The sequence below is a fragment of the Lycorma delicatula genome, chromosome 3, assembly GCF_047948215.1.
Source record: "Lycorma delicatula isolate Av1 chromosome 3, ASM4794821v1, whole genome shotgun sequence".
NCBI lineage: Eukaryota > Metazoa > Arthropoda > Insecta > Hemiptera > Fulgoridae > Lycorma > Lycorma delicatula.
The window spans coordinates 198,325,605-198,349,844 of record NC_134457.1 but is presented as its reverse complement, the minus strand read 5'-3'; the positions used below and the strand labels follow the sequence as shown (position 1 = coordinate 198,349,844).

The 24,240-nt window shown below is 30.5% G+C and overlaps 1 protein-coding gene across 1 annotated transcript in view; it reads left to right on the top strand.

Annotated features, from left to right (window-relative positions):
• Tusp (WD40 superfamily protein Tusp) overlaps positions 1–24,240 on the top strand; it is a 97,376-nt gene that overhangs the window by 10,928 nt on the left and 62,208 nt on the right. Inside the window, exons 2-7 of the mRNA XM_075361322.1 lie at positions 1,889–2,053; positions 6,828–7,010; positions 7,755–7,862; positions 16,314–16,464; positions 20,339–20,583; positions 23,655–23,882. Coding sequence (XP_075217437.1) covers positions 1,889–2,053; positions 6,828–7,010; positions 7,755–7,862; positions 16,314–16,464; positions 20,339–20,583; positions 23,655–23,882 — 1,080 coding nt within the window. The remainder of the gene's footprint in view (positions 1–1,888; positions 2,054–6,827; positions 7,011–7,754; positions 7,863–16,313; positions 16,465–20,338; positions 20,584–23,654; positions 23,883–24,240) is intronic.

The window sequence follows — 24,240 nt, the reverse complement described above, 5'->3', positions numbered from 1 at the left end:
CATATAGTCATATTTCCTTGAATAAAGCCAAAGGAATTCAGTTAGTTGATAGTATTCTAGTATCAGTTAGTTACCCACCGGATTGGTCTAATGGTGAAATCTTCGCAAATCAGATGATTTTGAGTTCCAGCGTTCAAGTTCTAGTAAAGGAGTTGAATACTAGATCATGGATACCGGTGTTCTTTGGTGTTGTATTTCAATTAACCACAAATCTCAGAAATGGTTGACCTGAGACTGTACAAGACTGCTCTTCTTCACTTACACTCATATGTATCGTACTCATTCATCCTTTGAAGTAATACCTGACAGTGATTCTTGGAGACTAAACAGGAAAAAGAGAGTATCAATTAGTTATTAGTAGACTAATAATATAGGGTAATAATACAGGACATTTTGATACCTACGCTGAATAGGAGCTAAGCTTGGAAAAGATATTTCAAGAAAATGGTGCTTTGGTCCACACAGTTGACTCGACAATGTATTCATTGAGGGGATTCTTTCTCAGCCACATATTACAAGACTTATACTATGCGTGCACTAAATTTGATGGCCCCTTACATTTTTCTTTGTAGTATTGTAAAGTCAGAGTATAGATCAGTAACCCAGCAACCATACATGATCTTAAATAAAACCTTTAATCTGAAGTAGCCACTCTACCAGAAGATTTTCACAATCACGGAAAATGCCACCAATAGATCTTCAGTCTCTCAGCACTTTAACAATAGTTACTTGTGTGATGTTAATTCATATTTTTGAAATAAACTATTATCTCTCATTTATCGTCATTTTTATTTTCATTATTTAAAAAGTTATAATAAAATCAAATGGGTTGATAAATTTTGGGACACTATATTATATGCAAAAAAAAAAATTCTAAAATACGAAGTGCCAATTACAAAATTTTCCTCCGTAAAACAAAATAATTTGATTTTTAAGTCATTTAAAATGAACTTCAGTTCATTAATGTTCATTATTGAGTGTAAAGTGAGTCATAATTCCAAAACTGGTAGTTGCTTACTGAGAAAAAAAAAATTTTTAGTGGAGTAGAATAGTTTTTTCAATGGGAGAAAAAATCTCTTTAGGTTGGTGATTGAAGCTATCTCACTTTAACTATAAGGACTGTAAATTAGAATCTAAATGTAAACAACAAGTCTGAACAGTGATGTAAATACTTTAGAGTGCAATAAAATGAAAAAAACAGGTATCCAATATATACTACCCCAAAATGTAAATTTATCAATATGTACAATATTTTTTAAAACGTAAATACAGTTCCACTTTCAGAATTTTCAGAAATGTGCTTTCATTTCTTTTGTCAAGAGAGAAAGAGATTTTATTTAGTTCATTTATTGATATGTTGTAGGAGGAGTTAAAATGTTAACTGTTTTGTTTAAATGATCAAAGAATGTTTGATTTTCCTTTTTTTGTCCATTTAATAATGTTTTTGACCAGTATAATGTGTTACAAATTCTCATATTTTTCCAAGGTGTTGTGTGTGTAAACCGTCTGTCTTGTGTAATATTTTCTTGTGATTAATTCATAAGGACAGTTTTTTAAGTTTCAAACATATTAAAGTCAGTGTATCAAATTTCTCCTTAATACTACTTCATAATGACTGCAATTAACATTAATGTCATCAAAATACATGAATTTAACTTCCAAAACAAAAAAAAAGAAAAACATTTTTCCAAATTTGCAGTATTTATTTTGTATTTCAGGAGATTTATTCATCTTGTTTTACGTTAGTTTAGATTTTGTACATTATTTATTAGTTTATCTTTTGAAACTTGTTTATTTTGAATATTATTAATATTACTTCTTTATTTTTGTGTAGTGTTATGCAGATTAAGAAAAGGAATTATTTACTATTTTTTTTTTTAACTTTTAGGATGAAGGTTGGAAATTAAATAGAACCAATTATTACCAAGAAGGCTGGCTTGCAACCGGCAATGTTCGAGGGATTGTCGGTGTCACTTTCACTACCTCACATTGTAATAAAAGCCTTGACACACCACCTCGAACAAATTATAACTTACGTGGTCATCGTTCTGAGGTAAATATATATTTATAAATTAACAATTTGTTTTTTTTAAATTTTCTTTAAGCCATCCTTTCATAGAAGAGAGAAGAGACTCCTTCATTATAGGAATCTTATACTTTGTTGATCCAGTTTACATACAGCAGTGTTCATTAATCTCATCCTTTTTGTCTGTCTGGTAGTATCCATCCTCACAACATGACATACCAATTTCAACTTGTTTTAGAATGTTATTCTATCTTCAGCCACAGGCACATCTTGTCTTAATTTTGGTGCTCATCTTTGCCTATGTTAGATAAAACATTATGATATCGCTGTTGTCATTTCTCATTCATTCTTGTTGTTTTTTAAATCTTATGAATTCAATTTTAATTTTATCTCTTTTACAGTGTTTATATTAACTACAAAAGGTTGTTTACAATCCAGTATGTGATATAAGTCATTCCTTAAATTGGTTTAGTCATTCTCATATAAACAAGCCCTCCATGTCAGTCTTTCCAAGGAAAGTGTGGTGTGAAATGATTTTCCATTGTCTTCTTCAGCGAGCCAAACCTGCTGTTACATATTCACAACATTTTTTTTTGTAACCAAATTTCCAGTTTGTAAATCGTAACAGGTAAGAAATATCAAAATTGTTTCTTGTTTACTTTGTCAGAATTGTTTCTTGTCTACTTTGCTACATAGCATATGCAGATGTACAATACCTAATCCACCTTAATGTTTATTTCATTCCATATGCGAAACTTCTATTTTATTTATGTTTCATGGCCTTATTATGAAAGGTTCTATTCTTAATTTATAAAATTACAGATGGGTTTGAAAAAATTATGCAGAATATCTGTAAATATCTTTTTTTAAATAAGTTTTATTAACAGAAATTTTCATTGATTTTAAAAAATATTTTTACAGAAATTTTATTTTTTGTGATTTCTGTAAAGCAAATGATTTAGATTTGCACTTCAGTAAAAGAAAAAACCTTTATGTTTGATATGGGAAATACGATTCATTTAGAACTGTTTTTAAGAAATTAATTATTATAAATTGTTATGCCTTTATTTATGAATGGACTACCTTTGCTTTTTAAAAAGTACTCATTTATTTCTAATATGGTAATATGGTATTCACTGATACCATAGCAGACAAGAAATTTTCCTGTTACACAGCATAATTCTTGCATCTATTAGAAAGACTTTTAGTGCACTTCGGTTTCTATTTTAAAAAATAATATAATGATCTAAAAGGTCTTCAGAATAGTTTAAAATGAAATTAAAATGTTCCTTTTGCAGAGCCCATAAATTGTTTGTCCATGATATATCATGTTTTAAATTTAAAAGGGGTTTTAAAAATCAACTACTGTATACTTTTTAAAAGGGGAAAGTTCATAGACCACTTAATCGAAACTAGTGACATACACAAACATCAGCAGAAATATTAAAATGTTATATCAACAACAAAGTATAAACTTGATGGTCTTAAACAATTCTTAATACAGACACACACAGAAACAACTTTGTAAATGAACTCTCATTATTTAAATCACACAAACATGTGGATATAGTGGGGTTCGGTGGGAAGAGGAAGGCGACTTTTGGTCAGGTGATTTTAGAGTAATTAACTCAGTGTCAAATAATGGGCAGGCAGGAGTAGGTTTCGTGATGAACAAGAAGATAGGGAGGAGAGTGGAGTATTTCAAGACGCATAGCGATAGAATCATTGTAATAAGGATAAAATCAAAACCTAAACCGACAACGATTGTTAACGTCTATATGCCTACAAGCGCCCATGATGATGATGAGGTAGAGTGTGTATACGAAGAGATTGATGAAGCAATTAAACACGTAAAAGGAGATGAAAATTTAATAATAGTTGGAGATTGAAATGCAAGCATTGGAAAAGGCAAGGAAGGAAATATAGTGGGTGAATACGGGCTGGGCAAAAGGAATGAAAGAGGGGACCGACTTATAGAGTTTTGCACGAAGTATAATTTAGTAATTGCCAACACCCAATTTAAAAATCATAATAGAAGAATATACACTTGGAAAAAGCCAGGCGATACTGCAAGGTATCAGATAGATTATATCATGGTTAAGCAAAGATTTAGAAATCAACTCGTTGACTGCAAAACTTACCCTGGAGCAGACATTGATAGCGACCATAATTTGGTGATAATGAAATGTAGATTGGGGTTTAAAAACCTGAAGAAAAGGTATCAGATGAATCGGTGGAATTTAGAGAAGCTTGAGGAAGAGGAGGTAAAGAAGATTTTTGAGAAGGACATCGCAAGAGGTCTGAGTAAAAAAGATAAGGTAGAAAATGTAGAAGAAGAATGGGAGAATGTTAAAAAGGAAATTCTTAAATCAGCAGAAGCAAACTTAGGCGGAATAAAGAGAACTGGTAGAAAACCTTGGGTTTCAGACGATATATTGCAGCTGATGGATGAACGTAGAAAATATAAGAATACTAGTGATGAAGAAAGTAAAAGGAACTATCAGCAATTAAGAAATGCTATAAACAGGAAGTACAAACTGGCGAAAGAAGAGTGGATTAAAGAAAAGTGTTCAGAAGTGGAAAGAGAAATGAACATTGGTAAAATAGACGGAGCATACAGGAAAGTTAAGGAAAATTTGGGGTACATAAATTAAAATCTAATAATGTGTTAAACAAAGATGGTACACCAATATATAATATGAAAGGTAAAGTCGATAGATGGGTGGAATATATTGAAGAGTTATACGGAGGAAATGAATTAGAAAATGGTGTTATAGAGGAAGAAGGGGAAGTTGAGGAGGATGAAATGGGAGAAACAATACTGAGATCTAAATTTAAGAGAGCATTAAAAGATTTAAATGGCAGAAAGGCTCCCGGAATAGATGGAATACCTGTAGAATTACTGCGCAGTGCAGGTGAGGAAGCAATTGATAGATTATACAAACTGGTGTGTAATATTTATGAAAAAGGGGAATTTCCGTCAGACTTCAAAAAAAGTGTTATAGTAATGATACCAAAGAAAGCAGGGGCAGATAAATGTGAAGAATACAGAACAATTAGTTTAACTAGTCATGCATCAAAAATCTTAACTAGAATTCTATACAGAAGAATTGAGAGGAGAGTGGAAGGAGTGTTAGGAGAAGACCAATTTGGTTTCAGGAAAAGTATAGGGACAAGGGAAGCAATTTTAGGCCTCAGATTAATAGTAGAAGGAAGATTAATGAAAAACAAACCAACCTACTTGGCATTTATAGACCTAGAAAAAGGCATTCGATAACGTAGACTGGAATAAAATGTTCAGCATTTAAAAAAAATTAGGGTTCAAATACAGAGATAGAAGAACAATTGCTAACATGTACAGGAACCAAACAGCAACAGTAACAATTGAAGAACATAAGAAAGAAGCCGTAATAAGAAAGGGAGTCCGACAAGGATGTTCCCTGTCTCCGTTACTTTTTAATCTTTACATGGAACTAGCAGTTAATGATTTTAAAGAACAATTTAGATTCGGAGTAACAGTACAAGGTAAATAAATAATGATGCTACGATTTGCTGATGATATAGTAATTCTAGTCGAGAGTAAAAAGGATTTAGAAGAAACAATGAACGGCAAAGATGAAGTCCTACGCAAGAACTATCGCATGAAAATAAACAAGAACAAAACAAAAGTAATGAAATGTAGTAGAAATAACAAAGATGGACCACTGAATGTGAAAATAGGAGAAAAGATTATGGAGGTAGAAGAATTTTGTTATTTGGGAAGTAGAATTACTAAAGATGGACGAAGCTGGAGCGATATAAAATGCCGAATAGCACAAGCTAAACGAGCCTTCAGTAAGAAATATAATTTGTTAACATCAAAAATTAATTTAAATGTCAGGAAAAGATTTTTGAAAGTGTATGTTTGGATTGTCGCTTTATATGGAAGTGAAACTTGGACAATCGGAGTATCTGAGAAGAAAAGATTAGAAGCTTTTGAAATGCGGTGCTATAGGAGAATGTTAAAAATCAGATGGGTGGATAAAGTGACAAATGAAGAGGTATTGCGGCAAATATATGAAGAAAGAAGCATTTGGAAAAATATAGTTAAAAGAAGAGACAGACTTATAGGCCACATACTAAGGCATCCTGGAATAGTCGCTTTAATATTGGAAGGACAGGTAGAAGGGAAAAATTGTGTAGGCAGGCCACGTTTGGAATATGTAAAACAAATTGTTAGGGATGTAGGATGTAGAGGGTATGCTGAAATGAAACGACTAGCACTAGATAGGGAATCTTGGAGAGCTGCATCAAACCAGTCAAATGACTGAAGACAAAAAAAAAACATTCATCAAAAACCTCATAAACATAAAAATTTTTCTGGATCATAACATTCAATACTCCAAGAACAAACTCTTCAGAATCTTAATATAGAGCAAAGGTTAGCATAGGTGCGGATAAATTTTTGTTTACCTTTATTTTCAAAAACGTGTATTGTAAATGATTTTTATAACATATTTTATGATTTTCATTACATATTTTGTGTTGAAAAGTTAAAAAAATAACAGAAATAAAATATATGAACTTTTTTATTTTTTTTTAATGTATATGTAACTCTTAAATTATGTGGTTAAATTATTACACCAATACTGAATCCATAGGTAATCCTATCCATTGACTCCAGAAATGTAGTCAGAGCACAGAACAACAGCCATCCTCCCCTCAGTTATTTAGCCCTTTTTTTATGAATTAATATACTTAATAGTACTTTTTAAATATTTTCCTTTAGTTTATGTTTATTTTGCATTTTTCATTTCTTCAGGTGATACTAGTGAAGTGGAATGAGCCTTATCAGAAGTTAGCATCATGTGATAGTTCAGGTGTTATATTTGTCTGGATAAAGTATGAAGGCCGTTGGAGCATTGAACTAATAAATGATAGGAATACTCGAGTTACTCATTTCAGTTGGTCACATGATGGACGTATGGCCCTTATTTGCTACCAGGCAAGATTTCTATTAACTGTTTTCTGGATGATTGTATTAAGTTTTTTGTTAAGTATGTTTAAAATAATACAATGGAATTTTATAAATTATAATAGATTGTATCCGTCTATGTGAACTTTGTATTGGTATGTACTTCTAATGCGTTTTGAAACTGTGCTTCAAAATGCGTTAACTTATTGATAATTTATTAAATTAATCATCAGTTGTGATTTGGAAACATTGTGATAAATTTTAAATTACATTTAGTTTTATTTAAACATTTTTAATGTTCTCAACATTTATGTTCATTATGTTACATTTATATTTCATCAATTTTTATGTTTGGTTACAATAATAGATCTAATAAGATTTTTTTTTTAGAATAATATAACAGTTCTAACTAAAGTTTCATATAATATATGAACTTTAATATGAATTTTTTTATATGAATTTTTAATTTAATGGTGAACTAATTTTAATAAATCTAAGATCTAAATGTTTATAAAAGTATAGTGTTATACCTGCATGATATCACCTCACTGACTTAGTTTTTATGAAGGCTCAACAGATATGTTTCTCGTAAGCAGCGTATGTGGCAACCCTTCAATTGATTTTTATCCTCTACTGATTTTAACTCTTTGTTCTGTTTGCAGCTTTTTGTATTGATAAAATATATTGCATACCAAGAAACAGTAGAAGTGTGATGTTTAATGTATTGGAAAGAGAAAGTTGTAGTTTATTTAGTTGGATTGTTTTTAATTTTAGGATGGATTTGTTTTGGTTGGCTCTGTTGCCGGCCAAAGATATTGGTCCTCCATGTTAAATCTTGAGTGCACTATAACATGTGGAATTTGGACACCAGATGACCAACAGGTATAGTTTTATTTAATCTTGTGTTTTAATGAAATATTTTTATAGTTTTAGAATTAATCATATATTTTGTTCATAATTTATTGCTGTTATCATTAGCAACTATAAATGCCAACAACATTTAAGTAAAAATATTCAGTATTATTTTAACTTTAGAATCTCTTCATATTGATTTATTTAAATCTTTGAGGACAGAAGTCAGGAATATTCAGTCTGCGTGTTTAGAAAGAATTAAATTGAGTTTACCTCTTAGCTACTTAAAAAACTTATAAATTATTTCAATGGGTGAAATATTCATGCGATAACAACTTCTTGCTACTTTATGAACTAGGGAGCAAATCTTTATGTAAGTCTTTATAGTCTTTTACCCTGGTGTAGCCATGTGTGTAGGAAATATTTATTTTTCAGTTTGTTTTCATTTGTCCATCATATAATTTGTGTTGTAATAGAAAGTTTGTGTTTGAAAATAGAAAATCATTATATTTTAAGTTCTCTGTATATTACTAAATAAACATTTTATTCAGCATGTGATTTTCCAATACTTTTATGTTGTTTGATTACATTATACATAATGCATAACCTTAAAAAACAAGGATTTTTGTAAGTACTTAGTATATTTTTTATTCTCTTATAAAATATTAGTTGTAATTAATTTGCTATATCCATATTATATGTTTCACAGACAGAAATCAGCACTTCCTAGTTGAAAAAATTTCCTGTAGATGTTAAAATAAATTGCAGAATATAATTTTTCATTATTTTATTTATTTAGAGAGTTACAGAGAAAAATGTAATGCTTCCAATTTATTTAAATTTTTTATTAAGGAACTTTATTAATTTCTGTTTCATTATCAAAGAGCTAAGATTGCTTTAGCTAATTTGCATTTAAACTTATTTATTGTAGAAGGGAGAAGATATTTTCCCCTAAGCATTCACCCATAAAGGTTGTTGTGCACTTCAGTAAATCTAATTTAGTCTATTCAGCTCTACAACCCCCTATGATTGCAAAACCAACTAAGTCAGGAACATCCACATCTAAATTTATTCTTAAATAGAAATGTTCATCACCGTTATTCTTTTCTATTTTCAGCTAATCATTTTGTATGAATGTGACTTTTTTAATCTTATGTCATCGAGCAGTTTCCGTTGTTTACTTCCTCTCTCTTTTACCATTCACCTTGAAAGGCAGTGATTCTCAACATTTTTAGCTCCCCAACCCCCAACCCACCAGGTTTTTCTAGTTGTGAATGCATCTTCACAAATTAGTTGATTTGGAAGTCGAGTTCCAGCGTTCAAGTCCTAGTAAAGGCAGTTACTTTTATATGGATTTGAATACTAGATCGTGGATACCGGTGTTCTTCGGTGGTTGGGTTTCAATTAATTACACATCTCAGAATGGTCGAACTGAGATTGTACAAGACTACACTTCATTTACACTCATAGATATCATCCCCATTCATCCTCTTAAGGTAATACCTGAACAGTAATTCCTGGAGGCTAAACAGGAAAAAGAAAGAAGCTCCCTGACCCCCAAAAAGTAAAAAAAGTATATAAAGAATGCTTCATGACCTCCAACCCCGACCCAAGCTGCGTTGATAGCAACAGGTATGAGCATACATATATGAAGAGTACAAACAAGACCAATTTACAGGTTCCAACTTGGTGTATAAGCGCTCCTTGTAATTTGGTCTGCCTGCATAATATTCACTGTGAGATCATCATATTTAAACATGCGTAAGATACATTTGAACAGTCATACTCTCAGCAGTATAAAAGAGATGTAAGGGATTGTAGAATGTCAGTTTAGTTTCAAATACGAAGTGTGCATTTGATGCCTTTATTTAAGGAATTAAAAGTGTAGATTCATTGAAGGTAATAATAATTGAGGTTTCGGTTTTTTAGTTTGCAGTCAAACTGTGTAACTGACTCTTTTTTCTTTCAATTAGATTCTTATGCAAAATGGATAAATTTGTGAAAACCCAAGTGAGTTGTCTACAATCAGTGAATCAATTTTAGTAAAAAGACAAGATTATGCAGTGAGAGTTATTTAAATTTTGATTTTACCTCATTGGATAGAAAGCCACAGTGCATTGTTTGCCTTCAAGTCCTCTCCAATAAAAGCATGAAACCATCAAAATTAATTCAACGCTTGAAAACAAAACATTCAGATCAAAAAAGAAAACCCTTGGAATTTTTTGAAAGAAAATTACATACTTTGAGAAATTAGCAAACTTTTATTTTTAAATCTAGCCACACTGATAAAAGTACACTTGAAGCATCTTATCTCATAGCATTAAGAGTAACTAATATATCCAAACACCATACAATTGCAGAAAACCTCATATTGCCTGCAGCAATTTATATGGTCAGTGTTTTAATAGTCTTGGAAGAAACAAAGAAATGGAAAAAAATTCCGCTTTCTAGTGACATGGTATCAAGGTGAATCGATGAATATGGCTTCTGATGTTCACAATCAGATTTATGAAATCTGCCAATTTTGTAAATCAATGTTTGATTTCAACAAGTGAGTTCTAGTGAATTTTTTAGTATTCAGCTGTATGAATCAGCAGATGTGGCAAACATTTCTCAGTTCTTATGTTTGTGAGTTATGAATGTAATAGGGACAGATCAGTCAAAGAAAATATTTTGTTCTGCAAATCCGTCAGTACCTGGTCATGCACAGGACAATATTTTTTTGATTTTTTATGCAGCTATTAAAAATTATAACATAGATTGGGCAAAATATATTGCAGTATGTAGTGATGGTGTAAAGGTGATAACAGGAAAGAATAATGTCTGAAAAAATTAAAAGATCATCTCTTCACAGATATGTTGTTTCCTTCACAGATATGCCCTTGATATAAAAATATCTCAAAAAAATTCTTTGTAAAGCTGTAAAAATGGTTAACTTTATTAAAAGTCCACCATTACAGAATAGGCTGTTCAAACTATGCAATGAAATGGGTGAAAACAAAAAATCTATTTTTTTCATTCAGAAGTTACAGATGGTTATCAAGGGGAAAAGTCTTAACAGTTTATTGGAATTGCAAGCTGAATTAATAATACTTTTCAAATAAATGCCATTCTCAGTGTTTTTTTACAGAGTAATGCAGCTGGTTTATTTAGCTGATGTATACATATGGAGAAACTTTTTAAATGATAAACAAACACAACCATCTCATTAATTTATTTTCTTTATAATATGTGTACTTATAAATGTAAGTAAAATGTTTATAAAAAAGTTTATTTTTATAAAATGATTTCATTATTGTTTATATGCAAAGTTGTTGACTATTTTCGATAGACTATTAATAATAGGCTGCTAATGAGACACTAGTAAATTAAGAGGTCAGTAATTACACTGTATGTAAGTTTTCTAACTCACAGTTCATCTTTTACATTTAACTGAAAAAGTACAGCGCCATACTTAGACCAAACGTATATTAATATGAAATAATAGTACACATATTACTAATAAAAAAATATGAGAAATAACATTAAAAATATAAGAAGCAACATAAAAAATTTAGCTGTTAAATAAATGACCGGGGAAAACAAATGTTTCTGCAGTTGTCTATTTCTATATATCTTTAACTGACTTCAAAAAAGAAGAAGGTTCTCAGTTCGACTATTGCATGTGTTATGCAATATCTCGGACATTAATAAACCAATTTTAATATTTTTTTTAATTGAAAGAGTATATGTTCGCAGTGGTCCCAAATAAATTTTAACAAAATCCAATGATAATCTTGGAAAAATACCAAAAAAACTGAACTCATGAAGCCGAAACCGATGCCACACAGCTCAACACCCTTAGCCGCTGACTGCTCACACCAGTACAGTCTTGCTCTCTGTTCTCTGTATGATTAGGATATTAATAATAGTCTATATTATTGTTGTTTAGTCTCTGTGGAAATATTCATGGCATTTCTTTCTCTGTTTTTCTTACTTAAACAATGTATTTTTTCTTGGCTACTTTCCTCTAAACTCCATATAAATATTAAACCTACATTTAATATTTACATAAAATAGCGAAAAGTTTATTAAAAGTGATTTAGCACCCAACCGACATCACTCTATATGAAGTGAATAAAATATTATAATTTTACAATAAATAATATTCTATAGTTATATTACAAACATGTTTTTTAACCAGATACTCGCAAACCTTGTCCAAATGATTAAGCATATTGTTTGCAATGAAGAAACCTATAAATTAGATAGATTATGCAACCTGATCATTTCTGTCAGAGCTTTCTCATCATGTGGTGTATTTAATAACTTATTTAGGTCCAAGTCAGACAAGGTGATGCCCTGTAAAGTTTTAATTAGACTAAGAGTGACATAAATCTGCCTCTTGGTAAAATTTTTCTTTCTAAGGTCTATCACTGCCATGTCAAGAGTTGTACCCTGTAGTTTGTGAACAGTTACGGCTTTAATTTATCAGCTGTATCTACACTATGCCTGAAATGCAATACAATATTTCTAATGTTTTAATTAAATTTGGTAGTTCATCACATTGTGAAATCATTATTTACTACTAGATTAGGCATATAAACTATACATGGAATGTAAGTGAGACCTAAAATGTTTACAGCACATTTCATATCAGCTCCCCTATCTGAAATCACTGCCATAATTTTATTACTAATATTCCATTCATGGAAAATGTCTTTTAATTTTTCAGCTAAATTCTGTCCTGTATGATTTTCTTGTTTTATACATAAAATGAAGGACATTAATTCATCCTCTTCTAGTTCAAAAAGTTGACTAATTACAGTTAGAAAAGAAACATATTTCTTGATGTCCAAACATCCGCTATTACAGAGAAATAAGAAATTTTGTCTTAATATGTTTTTAGTCAGTGATTTTACATTTTTATAAATGTTTGGCTTAATAGAATTCATTAATTTTTCCTGCTTGGCAAAGTATAGTACAGCTCGAGTTCTTGTAAAATTTTTAAACCTTTCATGTTCTATAACAGACAGGGGCTGTAAATCTTTGAAAATCATTTCTGCCACCAAATTATCAATTTTATTAACTTTCTTTAGTGACAAATCTCTAGATTTTTATTGCAGAAATGACTGAGTTAAATTCTTAAAAGATATGGAAGGTGACATAGATTATGGTAGAGATACAGAACTTGATATGGAACTTCATGGAATGATTATCCTCACTGTTTGCAATTTTTGATTTTTTTTCTGAACAGCTCAGCTCTCCTGTGGAATCAAAACATTCAGTGATTTCAAAACGAGTTTGGGTATATGGTGATACAATCCCAGTTTTGTAAACTCCTCCTATGTGTTTTCACTTTAGATGTTCTCTTAAATTTGAAGCGTTATTGGATCTTTTGAGTTCCTTTTTACATACTGCTGTTGTTGGAGAATTATTTTCAAAAAAATTCCAGATCGAATCAATAATTCATCTTAAAAAACTAACAGGACAGCAAGCAACAAGTAAACCACTATAATGGGGCAGACTAACGAACTTAAAATTACAAAAAAAAAATTATTTTCATAGTACTGGATCTAATAAATTATATGGATCATAATTATAAAATAAGAATGAATTCAGTTTTTAAATAATTACCAGTGATTATTACGAGCAGAAATTTTAATTAAGTTCACCATACAGTATAAGATACATTGCACTAAATGAAGACACAACTTTTTATTTATGCGAATAAAAAAAAAATATGGTGGAATATTAATAGTGGGAGAGAATGATTTATTTGTAATTAATTGCACAAAGCTGGCATCATCTGAGTTGCATGTAAGTTTGCCTTATTTATTACTATTTACTTTTCTCGACTAACTACTAATATCAATCAAAGAATTAAGTCTTTGTCTAACAATATTATTTATATTGGTTCCTTGTCCATGTGACAAGCAGTCCAACTAATATTAGTCGAAGTAATCAATTATAGCAATCGGTCGATGGTTCCATGCCTGGTAAGTGACGGTAGTTTTATTACTTTACCCAAGACCCTTTTGTCTTTTTATTCATCATTGTGATTATTAAAATTTTAACCTATAAATAAATATTAATGATATCTATTATCAAAATTTTCAGGCAAATGTCAACTGTTTAAAATATTTATGAAATAGTGTTTAAGATGATGTTATTCAGTGATCTGGTTAAAAAAAAAAAGAAAAATTATAATAATAATGATGAATTGTCTACAGTTTGTTTGAGAATCAGTTAGGTTAGTGCAGAGGCAAGGAAATATAAACATCATTACTAAAGTGATGAGGCTAGGATATAGTCTGTTAACTTGGTTTTTTAAGTTATGTGTAGAAACGTTAAAGAACTAAAGGGAAATTTTAGATTGGACAGAGAAAATAAGTGTTGAAAGTTTTACAAAGCTTTCTTTCTATTAGACCAGTCAACAGGGCTTTTTATTATGACAAAATTGTTACCCAGAAACCGATTAGTATATGGCAGCACCGGGAAGTGCAGTACGGCGCTCTCATCAAACATATACCCTCACCACCACCGCCTCACATGGCGCACTCGCATGTACGCCATACACACTAAGGTTTAGGTGCATTTTAAATATTTAATGGAATTTAAATGAATAGAAGTAAATTAATGAATTGTTTAGCTTCTCTAGTTTCCAAATCCCTCTTTAAATTTTCATTTAAGCTATCGTAAGTCATAGAAAAATGCTACAAGAAAAGGCATAAAAAATTTAGTATGTCTATTGCGCACAAAGTATACATCCGGTAGAATCCAGTTTCTGCACACATATTTTATAAGACATTACCTATATTTTCCCCAAACATCAATGCTTCAAATGCAAAAACAACCAAGTTGGAAATTTTTGCAAAAATAACCATTTTTAGCAGTTTTTCTGGATTTTCTCAGCAGGAAATGCATCAATCAAAACCCTTAAGGTCTCATTTTACAGGTTTTGCAATTTTCTAGAACTTGTATTGAATGTATTATCATTGCTCCCAGTGGTTTTCATTTTATTAGCCAAAAAACTATAAAAAAGCACGCTTTTATACAAAAACATTGTTTAAACAATTGTTACACCTAATTTAAAACATATACAAAACATACTTTAAAATATACTGCAATCGGTTTCCAGGTAACAATTTTGTCACAAACTCTGTCCTATTTGAGCTCTGTTGACTGGTCTATATTGATTTCTCTAAAAATGAGTAGGAAGAGATACCAGGTAGTGCACTCTAGAAGAGAAGTTCAATTTAAAAGATAGACAAAAAGGAATTAAAGAAAATGTTTAAAACAAACTGGTGTAAGCAAGAAGAGTCTTCGTACAGAAGATATGTCTGCTTAAACTCAAGCGTAGATTTAATTTAGAAAGAAGTTCTTAAAAAAATAATGATATAGAATTTAGTTTTTTGTGGTAGTTTGGATAATAAAAGCCAAAAAGAAGTATAAGCTTCTTCTAAAATCTGTTTCATCTAAAGAAATTAAAAATTAGGTGTAGTGATATCAATCCATCTGACTGATTTCAGTAATTCAAAATTGAGAATTTGAGAAAAAGATTTTATAAATATCTTATAAAAATAAACTAAGGTAGTCTTAGTATATGCATTTGTGATACAATGATTGACCGACAATTTCAGTTTAAAAAAAATGATAAGAAAGTAAGACACAGTACAGTAAGAGACAGACTTCTAAAAATGGTCAGAGGCAAAAAGGTCGTGTGGTGTAACAAAAAGAGAAAAGGAGAGTAAACTGCATGCTGTGGGGTTGAAATTTCTTAGAATTATGATAGACAAGACAAAAAAGAATCGTGTCAAATTTGAAATCAAGGACTTTCCCAAACGCAGAAGGTATATTGGACTGGGCAGGATAATCAAGACTAACATTTTTCAGATATTTAATGAAAATAAGGAATGAAATAACAGCATTGAAAATCTTGAATTGGAAGATGAATGGGAAGAGGCCAAGGGAAAGGCTAGATATAGATGAAGAGGATATTATGATTAGGACTATAGAGTTGGAAAGGATTAGGGTGGAGAAGTAGTGGAGAGAGGTAGAACAAAATATTGATTTATGAATCCATTGTCCAATACAGTATATTAGATAAGGGGATGTCATAAAGGATTGCCTCATTAAAAATATACTTTGTGATCTGGAAGACCCATGCTATATGAAATTAGGAAGCCCTGTTGAGAATATTAATGAACAAGTCATATTTTATTAATAAACATTAATATGAATAACAGTAATGTAAAATTATATTATAAAATATTATTAATATACTTTTAATTTGTATTAATAAATTATTTGTTTTATAATTCATATTTTAATTAACAATTAAACAAATGAAAATGCAACAATTTTAGCTTTGGCTATAAGTCAATTGCTGTTATTTCAAATAACTTTTGGTTATGAAATCTTGATATCAAGATTTAGAGTAAAATTGTTTTAACTGAAATTAGTGCCAAACTATTAGTTTCATATTTTCTGGTTTTTAAGGTGTACTTTGGTACTAGTACTGGACAGCTAGTAGTGATGGATGTACATGGTGCAATGGTAGCTGTTGTGGAATTGTGTAATCAAGTTGGCATTACTGGTATGGCTTGGTCTTGTGAAAAGTTCAAAATGGAGGAGGGTGATGACAATATTGGTAAATATATAAAATTGGTTTATAATTTATTTTATTTTCCTTTACACATGTTAGTTAATATAATGAAAGTTTTTGAAAATTTAGTTATTACTTTCATGTATAATCTTATATTAGTGTTCAGTTTTTTCTTTGGAAAAATAAGTGTATGTTTATTATATTGATGACATAAACACATACTTTATTAATTGGGTTATTTTGTTGGAAAAAGTAGTTTCCAGAATCTTTATTTAATTGCAGAATTTCCATAGCCTGGTCAGATAAGAAAGAATTTTAGAAGATTGTATCAGTACTGCAGAATGCATTTAATAATTAACTTATCAATATAAATTAAAAACAAGGTTAATAATTATTCGTGACTCCCTTGGGCGTGTCTTGCAGAGCAAAGTTTTTTGAAGGAAGGTTTAATATTAGAAATAGACACTTTGAGTTCTTTTTCTATATTTAGCTAAGATCTATATTTTGTCTTCAAAGCAGTCACTGCAGAACATCTGGTTTCACAAACGTAGGAAGTTGAAAATGGTAATAGTGTACAAAATGCTTTTGTTTTCAGTACAGAAAACTCATCATCCACCCCTGCCCAAAATTCACAGTGATTTATTACTAAATTGTCTTTTGATTTGCCATTTCCCGTGAAGTCTATAAAGATTTCTTCTTTGGCAGTTAAGATCCCTTCAGGAGTATTTTAAAATGGATCCCTAACCCACTCGTAATGTCCTACCAAGAAAATAGTTTTTCTATTTTCATCGTCAGCAAGAAAATAGTTTTTCTATTTTCATCGTCAGCAAGAAAATAGTTTTTAAAATTCTTTGCCAGCATGTCTAAATGATTTTAATGGTTACAAAAACAACTTTCACATGTTTTTCTTCAGCCTTGTAAGTTTTAACACATTCATCCTTATTTGCAAACATTTCTTGGTTTTTTGCTTTAAATTTCTGCTCCACAATTTCAATTTTCTACAAAAAGCATTAACTTTATCACTCGTATCAAACATGTGTGTATTTGCTCCTTGGAGATGAAGATTTAAAGTATTTAATTTCTCGAAACTTCTCGGCTTCCGGTTGGTTTTCCTCTTCTAGAAAAATGGCGATTTCAATTCTTTAATTCATAAACATGTCGCAAAAATTTCCCATATGATAACCATCTTGCCTCGCAATAAAATAGTAATGCTGAATGTATTGCAACATGGCAGTTCATGAGACATTTGAGAGAATTAGATATACGTTTTGATTTGGAAGAGATCTGCAGCAACAAGATCGCATACAGCAGATTTTGTAAGTTCATTAAATGTATATTCAGGAAAAATGCTACATATTAGATAGGTGATAAATCATAATGGGTCCAAGGGCTTGCAACTAAAGAAGAAGGAAAATGTGATAAAAGCTAGGGAAGATTTCCATTCTGCAGTCTTTGTAGGATTAGCATTAGTATTAGTGATAGGATAAGAAATAACAAGTATAATTGAGTAATTGAAGAAGAAAGAATTTCAAGACAGGTTTATAGGGCATTTTCATTATGTTATCCAGCAGTTAAAGTAATTAGTTTATTGATCTGTAAATCACAGTGTAATTAGGTAGATCAAAACAGAGTAGATTTAGATAGAATATCAAAGTATGTTGAATCAAAGAATGAGCAAAAAAATCAGTTAATTTAGTATAGGCCCTAAAAAAAAAAAAATGTAAATGGAAGCACCCAGAATAACAAACATAAGTAAACCAGAGAAGAACCAAGGAAGATAGAAGTCATGAAGAAAATTGTCAAAGTCTTAACAGAAGGCGAAATCAAGCGCAACTGCCATGCACAAAAATATACCCAAGAAGGCCAGAGAAAAAGTCGCTGATAAATTGGTATCAGCAGCGGTTTCTGTGAATGATGAGGGGGACATCTTTGCCTATTGCCAAGTGCATTGTTGTACAGACAAGATATGAGGGCTTAAGAGGAATGCTGACAAAAGCCATTTGCTTGAAGCAGCAGGGGTGGTGGACTACTGCATATGGTCCAAGGTGGGATTCTCTTTTCATCATAAAAGCTGTACTGCACTCATGTCTTTACAAAGTTCAGAAAAGATTCTTGATTTTAGGGATCTCATTTTTATATAATTTAATATGGTTACAACCATCATTAGCAAAATATCCAGATCAGGACTCATTTCTTTAAAAGCCAGAGCTTCTCTGTGAATCTTGCAATATATCCAGACACAATGTGAAAATTTTTGTTTCACTAGTGCTTGTATACTATGGAATTTTCCAGACATTGAACGAACACCATTGGTACAATTTTTCCACTCTGTTTGCCTTATTTATAAAATCATTTAAGATAGCAAATAATGCAAGCACTATTGCTTTGAGTTCTATTGGTTTGCAGAAAAGTATTTATTCTACTGCTGACTTACCATCACAAAATTGAACATAGGCAATGAAATGAGCTTTTTTATTGCTATTTCTTGCTTCATCAAACTGAATTGAAAACAATTTGTCGCACAACTTCCAGAAATGCTGATACTGTACATCTTCAACTATATCAGCAATTTGACGGGCAACAGTATCTTTTGATAGAGATGCAGGCTGCAATTGTTTGGCAAAATTATCTCCAAACATAGTTTCTACAATCTCAGTTGCAGCTGGCAAAATAAGCTCTTCAACAATGGTGTGAGGCTTTTTACATCTGGTTATTTTATATGAGACTTTGTAAGAGGCAAGTCAAGCTCTTTCATTCACAGACATTGTTTTTTTTTTAAATGGTGTTTGCTTTTCACATGATTTTAATTTTAATTCATAGAATTCTCAGGGTTTGTTAACGTACGCATTATGAAGTGTTTCCAAATGTTTTTTAAGTTTATTAGGTTTCATGCTGTCTGCTGCCAAAATTTTTGAGCATATGATACACTGGGGCCTTTCTTCTTCATTTACTTCAGTATTGGTATACCCAAAATTTAAGTTTTCTTGATTTTATTTTTGAAACCATGCTCGTCTGTACACTTGTTGATGCTTCACTATCATCTAATGCTCGGTTATGGCCACTTAAAAATTTATCCATGCTTCTATATGCCTTGAATATTTTTATTCCATGAAACATGCAAATTACAACATACACATTCACAATATATGCGATAGTGATAGAAGGATCAACTCGACTGAGACTGGCTGGAATTGAACGAGGTGCAGCATTTATACACGTTTGTGCAGACGTTTCAGAATGTTTGAGACAAATCGGAACTTCTTGCGAAGCTGCGAGAATGTTCGATATGGTGGATGTAAGACAGAGAGCAATAGAGAGGCATTGGTTCTGGTTTTGTCAATGCAGCGGATCACTGTTGCCAAATATCAATAAATTTACTTATTCTTGGTAATTTGTAAGGTTTGTAATTAAGTTCATAGAGTAACTTTACCATCAAAATACATTTTTATTGTATGAGAGGGAGGGCGCGATGAAAATTACGATTGAAAATTGAGTCGCAGATACTGAAAGGTTGAGAAATGTTAGGTTAAGAAGATGCTTTCTTAACGCAAGACTAAAATAGAATTGTTTACAAAATATTGAGTTTTTAAATTAAGAAAAATTATAGCCTAAAGCGAAGATGTTGGCTGAGTTAATAATTTTTACTGTTATAAATATCTACCGAGGCATTTATATCGGTGGCAGACCAACTGAGGCCTGGCTGATGACTGTGAGATATAATCAGTTAGAGAGTCTAAAGACAACCTCCAGTAAAGCCCCTCAGGGCTCAGAATGGGGAGGATGGTGTGGCGATCGGAATTACCACAAGGTGGGTGGATGTCTTCCCCTCAGGGTTGGGATGATTAATAAGTGTGTAATATTTACTGTTAGTTACTGGATGATGTTAATTTTAATATTTTCTTCTTTTTGTTATTTTTAGATACAAGCAAATTTGTACTAGCAATTAGTTTGGAGAACGGTTATATATATCTTTTGAAACAGCATGATGATGTTTCACCTATTAGAATCCATACTGGATTGTGTCCACTCTGTCTTGAATGGTCCAATTCTAGAGAGTTATTATCTGTAGCGGGTACATTACCAAATACTGATTACACCAATATGGTTAAGGTATATACAGCATCTGGTAATCTTCTGTATTCAGCTATTATTCCATACACCCAAGTAAGTGTATTACTTATTTTACAGATTTTGGATTTATTTATTCTCTTATTAATAATATATTACTTGTCAGAGAAGGGCAAAATGGTTCATATCTAGGAAATTTAATTAAAATCTTGTGTTATTCATACCATGCAATGTAATTAATTGTCATAAATGCCAATGTAATTGATTATATATTGACTATCATATATTGATCAATGTGTGTTTTTCTTCCTCTGAATATTATTAAGAGAAAGATAAAAAAAAGTCATACAGAACACTTAGATATAGTAGAAAAGTATTGAACTTTAATTCAAAATCTAAAATTTATTGTATTCAAAATTTATATTCTTTTTTTTATCACTGCTTTTTTAAGTAAGTAGTATTACATCCTGTGTAGATGTGTTTTATGATGCAAAAAAATTATTAGGAAGTCATTTAAATAATATTTTAGCTGTAATATTTTATTATAAAATAGCTCTAGTACATTAATTAATTCTATAATGTATACAGCAGTTTTAATAAAATATTAAAATAAACACTAAAGGTTAGGATGAAAATCAAAGAAGTGAGAGAGAGAGAGAGAGAATGATTTGAGTGTTGGAGTTAAGATCAAAAAAGATAGAGTAAAACACTGATAGAATTTGGACATATGTGTGGGATAGGAGAATAAAGACCTACAGAAGCCGCAGTCTTTAAGTTTCAAAAAGCAGCCAAGAGGTAGATTTAAAAAGAGATAAGTAGATGGAGATCGTGGATACCGGTGTTCTTTGGTGGTTGGGTTTCAATTAACCACACATCTCAGGTACGGTCGAACTGAGAATGTACAAGACTACACTTCATTTACACTCATACATATCATCCTCATTCATCCTCTGAAGAATTATCTAAACGGTAGTTACCGGAGGCTAAACAGGAAAAAGAAAGATGGAGATCAAAGATATTGTGAAAAGTGGATATGTGGCCAAGTGAAATAAAAATAGAAAAGTAAAAATAAATAAGATAACAATAATTATAAGTAAAAAATAGCTGAAAGAGGAAGAAATAATAATAAATATTAATTTGAAAATAAACATTACTTAAAACGTTACAAAACCATTATCACTTGTGTGTATTACCGATAGAAAGTATAAACTTAGCATAAAAATACTTAAACCTTAAATACACAGTGCCCATCTTGACTTAAAATACACCTCTTATGTAGGATGGAATGATTAAATGAATCTGAAGAAAAGTAGCCAGCATGAAACTTAAACCAATCAAAGAGATACCATCATCCTTGAATAAAATTTAAGGAGGGCAGTAACCATTTAATGTTATAATTGAAAACTTTCAAAAAAGGATGTATAACAAATTAAAAAAGGTATTATATATTACTCTCCTATTGTCCTATAATGAAGTTTCTACATTGCTATTGATGAACTTTTCAGTTCCTGTATGTTACGCTTTCTATTATACTAATTCTGTGATCAGTTTCCAAGCAATGCTGGTCTACAGTTGTCCTCTATGGATTTCTGTATTTGTAGTGAGCCAATTGCTCTTTTAATTTTTAATAAACTAACTTTGTGACCATTTTCCAACTAATGCTACACTGTAGCCAATTTCTCTAGTCTTCTATATTTATAATGAGCCAAATTCTACTTTAATCCAGTTTCAACCTTCCTTTTATTTTGCCCTAACTGTATAAATTGCAATTATTGTTTACAAAATCAGTGAAATGCCCACTTTTGCACAGGTTTAGTTTTATCTTTAGTATCTTGGAAAACAAAAACATTGATTTGTAAAATAGCAATTACAATTTGGGATATGTAGTGAAAACTAAAAGGAAAATTACAACTAAAATAAATAAACATTTGGCTTATTATAAATATAAAAGACTAGAAAAATTGGCTCTAGTGTCTAGGATTGACTGGAAACTGATCACAAAATTAGTTCATTAGAAATAAGCTTATTATTTTTTCACAGTTATTAGTAACTTATTAGTTGATAATTTTCAAACATATGCAAAGGAAATTGGGTAGCAGGAAAACCTGTTTTATCAAAAGTGATGCAGAAACTTCACTGTTGAACAACGATAAAGGTTCAGTAACCAGCAGACGTTTTAAATTTATTAAGTATACTTTTGTGAAAGTTTTCAATCATAATATTAAACAGTTACCACCTCCCTTAAATTTCATTTAAGGATGAGAATACCTCTTTGATTGGTTTAAGGTTCATGCTGTCTCAGTCTTTCTGATGATAAGTTTAACAAGCCAACCTATGTATGAGACATACATTGAATTGAGGTGAATAGCCTGAATTGGAGGTTTAAATTTTGCTAAGCTAAATTTACACTTTTTATTAGGATTGCATGAAGTGACAATAGTTGTTTTATGGTGTTTCATAAGTACTCTATGTTTGTTAAACAATATTTTTTATTGTTATTTCTTTATATTTGTTTACTTTTTATTATTATTGTTAACTTATTTTTTCTGCACCATTTATTGATGTTGATTCTTTTACAGTTGAAATAGCTGTCAAGATTTAGATTTTATTAAGTAAAGTAAACAGTTTTAGTAAAATGAGTTTTGAGTATAATTTTGTTTTATTATCAATTCTTTATTCCAGTAATCATTTAGCATAGCTTTTATTTATGTTAAGGTTTTTTGTGACAAAATTGGCTAAACAGACAAAAGTAGTTATTCATATCTCAACCAGAATTAGCCAAATTTGAAGAGAATTGATAAATATATATCTGGATCCATTAATTCTTTGTTTGCCATAATAGTAGTTAAAATGTCTAATTTAAATTATTAGTGTTGAAGTTGTTAGCAACTGGAAACTTCACCAAATAGAAATTTTAATCTTAATACTTTGACCACGATTACATCTATTACATTCATTTTGTCCAGTGAATTGCTGCAGTAATAATGCAATATTGCAACTGGTATTGTTTTAATTATATATTAAATTCATATACTTTTACTGTTAATTTTAAAAATTTACTTAAACTTTTAAAAACCTTTTAATGTTTAAGTTGACTATATGAATTATTGTTTATAATTACTTGTGGATGTGTACTTGCATAACTAGTGTGTATTAATTTTTTCCAGTATCCAGTAACAGCACTAACTTGGGGCCACAATGATAAGCGATTATTTGTGGCAACAGGGTGTGTTGTTCATATGGCTTGGGTATCAATGCGGATTGCATCATTGCAATTACTTTCTAGTCTCCAAGTTTATAACCGTCTTCAAGGGGGTCTTGGTCATGTCCCTCTGCTTCCACTGCCTCTTCGTATCCAACAACTTGTCTCCAAACTTTTTGCTCATACGATACGTGTAAGACATGAATATATATATTTTTTATATTTAGTTTTATTTAATATATATCTTCATAGTTCACATACTGTTGAACATTGTATGTAATTAATTGAAATTATTAAATGTATTTATGATTAAAATAAGTTATATATGTTATATGTATGCAGAAGATACTATATTTGTGTACAGGTAGTTTATATTAAAATTAAATTAGGTTTTTTATTTATGTATTAGAATCATTCTGAAAAGTTATCTATTTATTTATCCCAGATTATTAGATTAATCATTAGAAATATTTTGTCATTTCTGTAGTAGATTTTTTAGTAAACAATTGTTTTTATTTCATATAAGTTGATTTCATATAAATTGTTAAGAG